The sequence below is a fragment of the Phaenicophaeus curvirostris genome, chromosome 8 (genome assembly GCF_032191515.1).
Source record: "Phaenicophaeus curvirostris isolate KB17595 chromosome 8, BPBGC_Pcur_1.0, whole genome shotgun sequence".
Taxonomy (NCBI): Eukaryota; Metazoa; Chordata; class Aves; order Cuculiformes; family Cuculidae; genus Phaenicophaeus; species Phaenicophaeus curvirostris.
Window position 1 is genome coordinate 32,604,647 of NC_091399.1, and position 13,198 is coordinate 32,617,844.

General features: G+C 43.8%; 1 protein-coding gene across 1 annotated transcript; it reads right to left on the reverse strand.

The window, feature by feature from the left end:
- Positions 1 to 10,723: 10,723 nt before the first annotated feature.
- Positions 10,724 to 11,824, reverse strand: LOC138723730 (uncharacterized). The gene has a single exon (XM_069863091.1). It carries the CDS (start codon positions 11,822 to 11,824, stop codon positions 10,724 to 10,726), a length of 1,101 nt encoding a protein of 366 aa, XP_069719192.1.
- Between the last annotated feature and the right edge of the window lie 1,374 nt (positions 11,825 to 13,198).

Here is a 13,198-nt window from a genome sequence, read left to right on the forward strand (position 1 = left end):
TCTGGAGCGAAGCGCCAGTGCTGGAGCCGGGCCATGAGCACGGCTGCACAGACCACAGTCACTTAAGGCTCTGGCTTTATAACACTTTCAAAATGCTTTCAAAAATAGTTTTGAACACAGAAGAAATCATTGTGTGAGTATGATCTTTGGAGAGCAAATTAAATGGACATAGCTGTCTTCCCTAGTGAATTTATGGGCTGGGGAATTTCATGCCAGTTCAGCTGGCTGCCTCATTTTTCAAAGTGTTTCACCGTGGGTTTTACATTTTCAGTTAAGCTGTTGCTATTTAAAAAGATGACTTCCGTGTCATTTGCAAAGCTTGTAGAAGCTGGAGGCAATTCAGCATTTTGACACTCTTAATTAACTGACGGCCTGTCATGAAAGTGGGTTGTAATTAAATGATACAGTAATTTTGGCCGTGCTGCTTTTCAAACTATTTTTATATCCCTCATAATAATTCAGGTGGTGACATCATGTCAGTATACGTGCTTCTCCTTCCTCAATGCCTACTCAAGAATTGTTGCTCGTGGTTCAAAATAGCTTTAAGAAAATAAATTCCAACCAGTTCTTGGTGAAAGAGGAAACAGAAACTTAAAAAATTTCCTGTCACAGACTGTCATCCTGCTGGGGTCTGTGAAGATGACGTGGAATATGTGGCAACCTACACGTCCTGTAAGAGAGGTTCACACATGAAGAGATCTGCAGGGTTTCTACAGGGCAATACAGTCAGGTTCATGAAAAATGACTGGAGAAAGGAAAGGTGATTCTGATGGCTACAGAGCCTGTGCCATGTTTGCTCTGGGATATTGCTAATGATTTGAGCAAGACTGGATTTGGCCTAATATATTTTTGATTAATGAGGATGATGCTGTCTTCAGCTAGAGAAGTGGGTGTTGAAATGGGAGTGCTTTTACTGGATAAGCAAAGATAATTTTACAGAGGTATTCCAGGATGGATATATCCCTAACACAGCCAGACAGTGTTACTGCTCAGAAATATCTGGGATTTGCCAGAAGCTGGTAATACCCACTGCATTTTGAGGCAGGTTCTTTTGATGTCCATTTTCTGGTGTGCTGCCCTGGGGACATCTGCTGTCTATTCATTTCTTCAGTCCTTTAGTAACATCCCTTGTGCCAGAAACATCATAATGCTGAATTCCATGACTGAGACATTACTATGAATATGCTGAAGATCCTTGCTTGGTGTGTGATGAAATGATCTTTGGGGAATAAGTGAAACAAAGGCATGTGTAGGATATCCTTTAATTCAATGAAGAATGTGGGTGGAGAAGCAATTGAAATGAACAAGATGCTTTGGATTTTCATTAATGCCTTGAATACGTTAGGATGTACTTAAACAAATCTTTGTGTGTGCCAACAGTTTCACTGCTCAAAGAACTGATGAAAGCAGGAGGAGCCTATGTTTTTTAACCATCTCCTTCTCTACCTGCCATCAGTTGCACTTTTCCCCTGAGAGGTGGGCAGTGTATTCCCTGGGGCAGTTCCAGTAGGGGAGAAGTAACGATACGAAGAAGCCTAGACTTATGTGTGGCTGACTGACAAGCCATCTGCTATTAAAAGCTTCTATAGTGTCTGCCTTCCCTCTGCTGTGCCCTCAGTAGTGCCAGTCATTTGCGACTTTCTCTTATAGCAGTCACCAGTTGCCATGTTCAAGTGTGGCTGAACTTGAGCAGTGTATTCCTAACTTGTTCAAAGGGAGGAGAAGATGTACTTGCATCTGCAGCACAGATATGTGAGCCTTTCTTCTTTAAAAAACCTAACTTAAAAATTGTATGCACAGAGCATGGTGGTTTTGATGCCCACTGCACCCACTGTCATTAAGGAGAAGCAGGATGGAAAAGATCAGTGACAACAGCAGATAACCCAACACAGTGTTGCAAAGTGGCATCCACCAGATTCCTTAAAGAATAAAATCCCTTTTGCTGGAGTTTGACTCTATCATGCATTGAATGATTTGATTACAAAAAAATCATGAACCAGAACTTGAGAGCCATGCATGTCCATGCATTGCAGCTGCTCATTTATCTCTGGAACAACAAAGAAGGGAAATGCTTAAGATAACAATGAGCCAACTACATCTACTGCTTCCTTTCAAGGGGAGTTCAGTTCTTTTCCTTTCTAAAGAAAACCCAGCTCTTCCTTTGAATCCAGAAGGACCTAAAGGATAAATTAATATCTAGATATTAGATTGAACCCTTCCCATAAACATAGATAGAAGGAAAAGAAAGTCTAGGTAAAGATTTGTGTTTCTGTTTACTTACATCCCCAAAAAAGAGACTCCTCAAACAACAAAACTAACCATAGTGGAAATATGTAACTGCACGTTCATGGACATGTTGATAACTCTACACTTGGACTGAAGATTTTTTCTGAAACGTATTTCCTACCGCAACCAGAAGCTATGAGCATCATACAAGATACGTGCTCTCACTGTCATGCTGTTCCTCATCCTCTGCCTTCCTGGGGCAATGGCCCCCTTCCCTTGGTGTCATCCTTTCTCCTGCAGAGACCAACAGCTTTCTCCCTCCTCCCCGAGGTTCACAGACCTGCAGATCTGGAGGAATTGGTAATGAAGGAAGGTGTTGAGAACAAACCTTTATTGTATCACTCCCTCTCAGGGCCCCAGTGCTCCACATGAATGTCTGTAAGGCACATGGAGATGGGATTCATCACTGTTTGGAGCTGCTTTTACAGCAAATGCTATACAAGGAGTCAGAAGTAGCAGTTTCTGACCTTCCTCCGTTTTCCTTGCCTATGTTCCCAACTTGGTCTTCAACTTATATTTAGGTGCCTTTCACATAATCACAGAATCATGATCTCCAGCCTGCTTAGGCAGAGTCAGTTGGAGCAGGTCACCCAGAACCATGTCCAGTAGGGTTTTGAATATTTCCAAGTACGGATCCTCCACAACCTCTAGGGGCAACCTGAGGCCGTTTTTGATCAAAGCAAGTTAAAGCTGTCTGGAGCTGTTCCAGGAGGGTATGTTAACTTCTAGGTTTGACCATTCAAGAAGAAACACTGTTTTTTTGAGATGGCCTAGTGTACATCTGGATAACTCTGCTTGAGGGGCATGGTTTAGAGGTTGGTGGAAATGGTTGGACTTGATGATCCGGTGGGTCTCTTCCAACCTGGTGATTCTGTGACTTTTATCCTCCCAAACCAGAGGGCAGTAACACCAACGCTATGACAATGCTTCTCTAAGTAGGTGGCGTGGCCCTCTCAGCTCTGGCCACAGCCCTCAGCCTGTCACTGAGGATATAGCTGAGGATCTAAAAGCTGAAAAAGACACCATATAAACAAGCAGAGAAACTTGTGATATAATTTTTGCAAAAAAAAGACAAATCAGAAGGAATGTAGTGGAAATAAATAGAACAGAGGATTATATAGAGAAAGTAAAATTGATGGTTCCTGGATGAGGAAAAAAAAAAGGTATTAAGTCAAATTTTGCAGTAGAGCATTTACAGCTGATTAAAGAAGATTTGGTGGTTGGACCAGATGACCTGTAAAGGTCCCTTCCACCCAAACCATTCTATGATCCTGTGATAGAAAATACTTCAAAGTATCTCAATTAGTGCATGAAACTCACTGTTACAAGGCATTTCAGATTGAAACAGAATCTAAAAATGATTAGATTTTTTCTGTATAAAATTTATATCCGTGTATATTAGATAAGACCAATGATACACTGATTATTTAATTTGTATACTGAATCTGTAAAAAATCAGACAACTTTTTTGGTCATAGAATAGTTATTTCAGAAGAAACAAAAGGAAAGACTCACATCAAAAGATATCACTTCCACATTCTTAATAATGGGTTATTTAATAATACCTATGTTGATATGATTTTTCAGTTTGAGATACTTTTATGTTGTACTATATATATAATTTTAATCAAGTCAAGTTTGAATTGTAGTGTTTTGATTTCTCAAAAGTTGTTTTGTTCTTAGAATTTTCCTTGCATCTGAAGTGTTGACATTCAAGGGAGTGGGTTTCTGTTCACAAAACGAGTAATTAAAAAATCCTCCACAAAACCCCCTCTGTGCTACTGTTTGCTGCTGAAATTCCTTTCTGAAGTGTCTGATGCAGTTTGTTCTCAGCCAGCATATTGAGTAAGTCTTGCCTCTGCAAGTGAGTGCACCAAACACTGAGTACGTTCACTGAAGCCACACAAATGCCTCAGTCTGTTATGTATGTAGATCTAATTTATAAGCCTGCAGGCTCTCTTGTAGGCCCATATCTGGTCTAGTTTTGGAGACTCTTAGTTTGAAAATCACCTGGTTTTCATCATCGTACTTCCTGTTGGCTGTGAAACATAGATGTGTTGGTGGCATGCATGGAAAAGTACGCATGGATTTTTAGAAAGGGCTATCAACAACTCATACACTTCCTTCTGGAAGCTGTGAAATACACTGGTCCCTCCTCCCTCATCACACAACATACTTAAAGTAGATTTTTTTAAGCCAAACTAGCACAAACTATGGCTTTTATCCAAACAACAAGAACCCCAAGTCTCCAACCTTTGACCATCCTCTGGCACAGCTCCAACATTATTCCTGGAGTACTATCACCTTTGAAAGATGGAATATTTTATGTGAATGAGGAGATTAAGTAATATCCTAGCCAAGTGATATCCCAATAAACACGGGATAGGATGTAGAATCAGGAGTTTTACAGTTCCAATCTAAACTCTTAAATGCGTTTTTTTGAGTGATAGAGAGCGGGTTGCTTAATCCTTACGGGGGGACTATCAGGTTTCAACTCTTTGTAAACTACTTTCAGATGTTCAAAGGGAAAATGTGTATTTCTCAGCATTTTAGTAAGATGAAATTCTCTAGATGGAGCTAATCTTTCAAACTCCTATTCATCTTTTACTCTCAAAGGTCTTTTGTTTCAGTGAACCAGAAAGCACATATTTAGGTGATGATTTCATATCTTCCAAATTATAGTTTTTCATGTAATCATCATAATAACACTTTTCATTGGAGACTCTGAGTGGTTTCACAGACCTTCAATAAGGTCTCATGCAATACTTACTCATGCTGTAAATATAACTACTTCCACTGAATACACCAAGCGAGAGGATCAGATGGGTTAAATGTCACTTAGCTAGTCAGCTAAAGACTTGAACAAGAACCTGTTTCTCTTGACTCCAAATCCTGGTGGATTTTTTGTTACTGAGCACAGACATGTTTGTCTGGAACAACCTCACAGATACTTGAACCCCATGGGTATTCACTAAAGGCATTTCCAGCTTCTAGCCAGACCAGGAATGTAATCAGAAAGGTACTTAAGCATTTCCAGAGCTTCCAAATACAAATGAATAGCAAAATAAACAATAAGAATGAAATAATCCAAGTGTTTATTGTTTTCTTGTTAACAAGAACTACTAAATCCTGTAATTTGACCTCTTGCTGAGTAGAGGCTTTCAAATTACTGAAGTATCACATCTTGGCCTCAAATACTGAGTCCACATAACCCTTGAAAAGTTGTCCTGTGAGTAGTGGGAAAACAGCCCTTGTTTGCACATGGATTTGTGTCTTCACCCTCTGATCTCTTCCTTGCAATAGCCCTAACCCTGTCACATCCGTGATGACTCTTCTACCACAATGACCTCAGCTTCCTCCACATTCCCTGCCTTGCTCCTAGGCTGAAATATATATACTGGGAGTAACATGACAGTGCACGCATACTGCCTGAGCAGCCGGAGCACGCGCTGGTTAACAAACTGGCTGCTGCCATATGTACCAACTAAGTTCTAATTGCTTTGGCTCAACCCCTCTGGCCACGTATTGCAGCAAAACTTGTGAGAACTTAATTTCCTTTGAGACTTACTGCTTTCTCAGCTGTGGTAGAAATTGGCCAAGGGATCTTAAAGATATGGGAAGGAGGGAGGGGAAGAGAAAGACAAACAATTCATGAAGTGAATAAGTGTTGTTTCCTTATGAAGCTTGGGCTTTTAAGCTAAAATGAGCACCAGAGGGAGAGACAAAAAAAAAATCAAGGTGTAATTGAAGTTCAAAGCCCTTGCTCAAGCTTACACAGAAGTTTAATATGGATACAGACACAGATCTTTTAGAGCCTCTAGGCCAACGTCTGGAATATGGAGACTAAAGTGATGGATGTTTCAAGATGCAGCCAGCATAGACAGGAAAGAAGTTACGTCCCTTTATAAAGGCATAACCTATGTGAGTTTACTGTTGGAAAGGATTAAAGTTACATCCTTTTTTACTCCTAAGAACACATGGCATGTTTAAAATTTAAACTGGACAAAATAAGAATAGTTATTCAGCATCACTCTAAATTGACCTAGCAAGTCTTTTTCTTTTCTGGATATTAAGTCATTTCTGGTAGAAAATGCATCATAGGTTAATTAAGTGTTCATGTATTAGTGGCTTTATTGTATGACTCACTGAGTTAACCTTAATACAGGATTCTGAAGATCTTTAGCCAAGCATTTTTATTGATTCAGATTGTTCTGGTGCAGGTAGTGCTTGAGGATAATGGATGAAGCCTGCACAGAATTTAGAAAAATCAAAGATTCAAGGCCGATGAGGTAATAAAGATGCGCTAAGACAGACGCCACAGGAGCTGCACAAGTCACTCAGCCACTAGAGGGCAAAATCACGATATGTAGCCTTCATGGAAGGTGTCTTGGTGTCTGGTTTGTTATAGGTTTTTTGTGGGTTTTTTTGGTTTTGTTTGTTTGTTTGTTTGTTTTTACAATAGAAACTGGTGAAATGATCACTAAACACTCTACTAGCAGCAGTGATAGTAATAAGCATCTAGAGTACTGTTTCTGTCAGAGTGTGGTATGCAAGTCGTTATGAGCTACTGCACTGAAAAAGGTCAACATTTTATTCCAGGTAACCATGAATAAAAGCTTCGGTTGCCCAAGAGGTTTGGATGCTTAGATTCACAGCACTGGCCTTTTCTGTTTGGAACTATGTTGGGAAAGTAACAAACATTTTGCTGCAAGTTTTGCTACTTGTTTGACGATACCACGTCAGAACAGCAGACTCTTTGATCACTGCCAGATTCTAGAGAGGTCCAGAGCCTTATGTACAATCCCTTACCCAAGTCCATCTTTAACTTTCTAATACCAAGTGTTTCTGTTGTTCTCTGCCCTGGTTCTTGTCCTCTCGTGTACCAACGCTAATTTATCACCAAGGACCTATTCTCTGTTTCCACTGAAACTCCCACTCCACTGTTCAGAGATCAAGAGTGGCTCAGCTCAGTGTGGACCCAAGAGACTGCCAGGCTTAAGAAAGATCAGTACCCTGCCTGTGCCAGTGCCCAGAAGCAGACACCAGAGAAGGAGTTTAGTAGCAGGACAGTCATGTAGTCACACTTCTCAGGAGTAACCTCCCAGCTCCCAGCAACGTATGTCTCAGACTTCTTGAGTGAGAAATGTTATCTCTGTATGCAATATGCTTCAAAGGATTTGCCTTCTGTGAAAAGTCCACCCATCCCTTCAGCCCACACAAACATTACCATCCACGTGGCTGCTCTCATCATGTGCTCAAGAACACATGATATGTGTCAGATGATTCTGAAAGGGATGACAGGTTGTTATTTCTTAGTGCCCAAGGAAATCGACTTCTGCATACACCAGTAACCAGAATCCACAGCTGCGATCATATAGTTATATCTCATGAGTATCAGACTTACAGGACTAAACTCCTGCTTATGTTAAAATATAGTTTTTAAAAGCACCTAATTTTGGTTTTGACATTTCCGGTGCTGGGAAATCTAACTTCTTCCTCCTTAAATTGTCTCAATGATTATTTACCTTCAGTCAAGAAGACCTCACCAGGAAGCTGAATCCATCTGTCTTTAGCATACAGTCACGGAATTTTGGAAGTACTTAAACCCTGTCATTGAGGCACCCTTCACCTTTTTTTTTTTGACACTGAAATAGACTGAACATTTCCACATTCAATCAAAATATTTCTTATTGGTCTTCTTGGAACCATCTCTTTTTCAGCTTCTGTTAAGGAATTAAGACTTCAGGAACAGTTGGACTAGTACCAGATAAAAATAGACACATCTTTCTATATTCTCCTATTTATAAAACCAAGGATTGCATTAGTGTGTTGGCCACAGCACCACACCACTTGCTTTTTCTTCTGATTATATGTGATGTTTTTGAGCATCAAGTTGTTAAAGCACAAATTTTCTCATCCTATAACTCATGGTCTTTATTCTTTGGTGTACGTTTTTACATTTGATTGTACAGAAATGCGCATTACTTATTATCAAGCTATCTCAGATACTTCACATCATGACTTGTTATTTATCACTCCCTATTGCTTACATCACTTGCAAACATTGTAAGCAATAATTTTATGCTTTCTTTAGAGCCATTGATATCAATACAATATAGAGTAGAACTAGTTGCTATAGGACCCAGAAACACATTCTTTGATGAGGATTTCTTATTTCCCACTCTGTAACTGTCAGCCAGTTTGAACAATTTAATGTGCAGTGATGAGTCACTATAATTCTAGTTTCTTAATTAAAATGCTGCAAGTTACCAAAATAAATATTTTGCAGACCTGCTTACCTTGATCAACCAAACTTGTAATGTATTTAAAAAATCAAATTATTTTGGCAAGATTATGTTCCACATTAATTTGCATTTATTTTGTTCCCATCCTTTAATTCTTCTTTAATTAGGTAATGTAGATAATGGCCCATTATATTAGCCAGAATTCTTGTCAGGCTGGCAGGTCGTAATTACCCTGGTCACCTTGTTTACCCTTTTAAAATATTGGTACAATATTTCATCCAGTCCTTTGGAACATGAACAAGTGTTCCAAGATCTATTGAAAACCAACATTAATGCTCTAAAGACTCTCTGTGCCAGTGCTTTTAAAATTTTTGGATGCAAGTTACCTAGATCAGCAGATGCCAAATTTCATGAGGTTCTGTTTAATGTCCTCCTCAGTGCCTATTGTTATGGAATGTATTTAATCATCAGCACGTGATATTCGTGTATCATCTAACTCCTCCCCAAACATAGGCTAGAAATAGTTATGGAACTTTTCTGCCTTTCCTACATTATTAACAGTTACACTATTTCCATCCGTAACAGACTGAAGCCATTACTAAGCTTCCTTTTCCCCCCAAGTTTCTGCAAGTTTCACCAAATAGTTAAAAGATCCTACTTGCCCGTAACTCTTGCATCATTTGGAATCCTGTATCAATTGTCCATAACTCCTAGGTCCTGGTGTACAGACATTGCTACAGACACACATCTTTATATTGGCCTTGTAACTCTGCTGGCAGCTTCAACTAGGGCATCTCATAGCTTTCCCTCACCTTTCTAAGTCTTGTCTTCTCACATTTTTTCCAGCTCCCTGTCTGCCTTTTGCAAGTTGGAGTTTCCTCTTCCATATGCTCTCCTTCATGCCTCTTCCTTGACACCTTCTCATAAAGAGCTGGGCAAAAATGGTGAAAGACTTGGGAAAAGAGTTGGTAAATTAAATAACGGATATCTGTGCTGTCACGTGGGGTACTACAAGGCATGATTTTTCTTATCATCACACTGTGGGGGCTCACTGATGTGAGGTTAATGTACATGGAAAACCTGAAGATACTTTTCAAAGAATTTGTAACTCAGATACTTGCACTGAATGTGTGAAGTAGAGGGTCATGGCCCATATTTGAAGCCTTGCTGGGGCTTGGCATCAAAATTATTGATTTGTTTTGTATGTAATGTTTCTCACTATCCACACCCAAACCTTTCCTGTTTGGACATTAGCAGAAGGAGCACACTGAGAACACAGGAAGGGCAACTTCCCTGCTTTCATCTCAGGTGTCTGGCACCACAAGTCTCTGGAGCAGTGACCTCAGTTTTGCTGAGTTTCCGCTCCTCTAGATACACCTTCATTGGGAACAAGTAATACAGCATCATAAATACACACAGATACCAAGCGACAGGGCATGAGACCATGTCCCATCACCCTAACTCAGAGATGTTTCCCATTGCTCCTAACTCCTTTTCTGCATACTTTCATGAAGTGGCCTGCTTGCAAAACAGCCTATTATGATATCCCTCAGGTAAAAGCTCTCAGTGTTTGGCAAGAAAGCATTCCAATGAATGCCTGTATGCAAAAGGATTAAAGTAGAACAAAATTATGGTAGCGATACACCTCTGTGAGACATCTGTAGACAGCAAACCTGTGTGCTTGCATGCATTTGGCCAGAGGGTTCAAAGTGTACATTGCTCACCCTTTAATTGATTTCCTTTTCTGTTTGTCAGGCACATTGTGTGTTCAGCAGTCTGAGGTGTTTCATAAGAATTGTTTCGATGACAGTAATTCTGTACTGGACTGATCTGAACTCCTCATCTGTGCTTTACAAGCATGACCCCACTAATTGCTAGAGAGAGCAAGTTGGGGTTAACCAGGAACACTGTAAGGGAGAAAATAATTTCCATCTCCATTAACATGCTACTACCAGCTATGATGGATTAGCATTTTTTATCTCCTCAGCACTTTGCCCGTGGATTGATGATTCAGTTGATTGGGAGTATCTTGTCTTTTCTGCTTGAAAAGCATATAGTTGTACCAGAATCAATGAATAAACATTAAGCGCTTCCCTTCCATTTCAAGTGTGATGGGCTGCTGCTCTTGGAGCAAGAAGGCCTAGACTATTATCACCAGGGTGTATTACACCATACCCACCATATGTGGGAGGTTAATGGAGAAGCCTGACCTGCTGGAAAGCATTATCCTGCAAGCGCAAAGACCTGAGAAGTGGGAATGGTGGTGCCATTGCATTAGCATCACCACGCTGGCCTTCCCCTCCCTCCCGACAATGGTATTCCACTGCAGCTGGGAGACCACAGCACTGCCCAAAGGTGAGGGCACGGTGGCTTTTCCCTCTTTTCCCTCTCTCCGGTGCACGATGAAGCATTCCCAAGGGGGTCCCTGAGGCGAGGGGTTCCTGAGGCTGGGGGGTGTGTGTGTCCTGAGACTGGGTGTCCTTAGGCAGGGGGTTCCTGAGATGGGGACTTGGGTTCAGGAGCAAGGGGCTGGGGGGCAGGATGGGAGGTGTCCCTGAGGTGGTGGTGGGGGTCCCAGGACAGGGGTTTCCTGAGGCTGGGAGGGTCTTGGAGTGAGGGGTTCCTGAAGTAGGATGGTGAGGTGTCTGTGGTAAGGGGCGGGGGTCTTGAGGGATGGGACCCTGAGACAGGGGGTCCCTGAGAACATGGGGGTTTTCTGAGGCAGGGCATTCCTGAGGTGGTATCCTGAGGCAGGGGGTTCCAAGTCTGGGGGGCACCCCTGAGGCAACAGGGGTCCTGAAGCAAGGTGGGGGGGCAGAGTTCCTGAGGCAGGGGATCCTTGAGGTGAGGAGTTCCCGAGGCTGAGGGAGTCCCTGAGCTGGGGGTGTCCCAAAGCAGGAGTTTCCTGAGACTGGGGGGGTCTCGAGGCATGGGATCCTGAGACTGGGGGGGGTCTCGAGGCATGGGATCCTGAGACTGGGGGGTCTCGAGGCATGGGCTCCTGAGACTGGGGGGTCTCGAGGCATGGGATCCTGAGACTGGGGGTCCCTGAGGCAGAGGGATGCTGGGGTGGGGAGGTCCTGAGACAGCGGAGGGCCTCGAGGAAGGCGGGATGCGTGTGTCCTGAGGTGAGGGGTGTCCACGGCCGGGGGGTCTCGAGGCAGAGGGTGTCCCGACATGAGGGTTCCCTGAGGCTGGGGGGATTCGAGGCGAGGGGTTCCTAAAGGGGGGTCCCAGGGGCGGGTGTGTGTCTCCTGCCGTGGGGGTCCCGAGGCGACGCCGCCCCTGCCCATCCACGGGACGGCGGCTTTTCCTCGTGGTCCTGAGGGCCGGCAGCCGCGCTGCTGAGGCCGTTCCTGTGGGGAACGAGCGTGGCTTTTTTTTTTTTTTCTTTTTTTTCCTCTGGTGTGCTGCTTCGCTGAGCAGTTACCGTGCCCTCGAGCGGGCGGCTAGGTGCCTGCCTACCCCGGGCGGCGGCTGTGGGTGCCCACAGCAATGGGTGCCCCGAAGCACAGCGGACACCAGGGCACCGGCAGCCCCCCAGGCGGTACGAAATGGCGGTCCGAGCGCCTCCCACCGCGCAGCCGCTGCGAGGGGTCCGAGGGAACCACCTCAGGGCAGGCACCGCCGCGACCCCGCAGCCCGGGCCGGAGGGTGTGAGGGCGTGTGAGTGTGAGCGAGGAAGCTAGTGAAGGGGCTGGAGAACAGGCCTTATGAGGAGCGGCTGAGAGAGCTGGGGGTGTTTAGCCTGGAGAAGAGGAGGCTGAGGGGAGACCTCATTGCTCTCTACAACTACCTGAAAGGAGGTTGTGGAGAGGAGGGTGCTGGCCTCTTCTCCCAAGTGACAGGGGACAGGACAAGAGGGAATGGCCTCAAGCTCCGCCAGGGGAGATTTAGGCTGGACGTTAGGAAAAAATTTTTCACAGAAAGGGTCACTGGGCACTGGAACAGGCTGCCCAGGGAGGTGGTTGAGTCACCTTCCCTGGAGGGGTTTAAGGCACGGGTGGATGAGGTGCTGAGGGACATGGTTTAGTGATTGATGGGAATGGCTGGACTCGATGACCCAGTGGGTCTTTTCCAACCTGGTGATTCTGCAGTTCTATGAGTGCGGGTATGTGTGTGAATGTGGGGGGGTGTGTGTGCAGGTGAGGGCATGTGCAAGTCTGTGAGCGCGTGCATGTTTGTGAGTGCAGGTGTGTGAGTGAGTGCAAGTATGTGTGTGAGTGCCGGTATGTGAGTGAGGGTGTGTGCGTGCATGTGAGTGTGTGTGGGTATGTGAATGCACATGCGTGCACATGAGTATGTGTGTGAATGTGTGTGCACGTCTGAGTGCGGGTACGTGTGTGTGCCTGTCTGTGAGTGCAGGTATGTGTGGGTATGTGTGCACGTGTGTGTGTGCATGTATGTGAGTGCTGGTATGTGTGTGAGGGCATGTGAGTGCGTGTGTGTGCAAGTCTGTAAGTGAGAGTATGTGAGCATGCATGTATGCCTCTGTGTGTCTGTGTGCGTGTGCATGTTTGTAAGTGCAGGTATGTGTGTGAGTGCATGTGCAAGTCTGTGAGTGTGAGTATGTGTGTGAGTGTGTGTCTAGGTGTGCGTGTGCGCTACTGTGGGTATGTGTGCACATATTTGTGAATGTGAGTGCAAGTATGTGTGTGAGTGTGTGT

Excerpts from the sequence above, each read along its gene's own strand:
- LOC138723730 (XM_069863091.1), bottom strand. The coding sequence starts at position 11,824 with ATGGGCAGGGGCGGCGTCGCCTCGGGACCCCCACGGCAGGAGACACAC.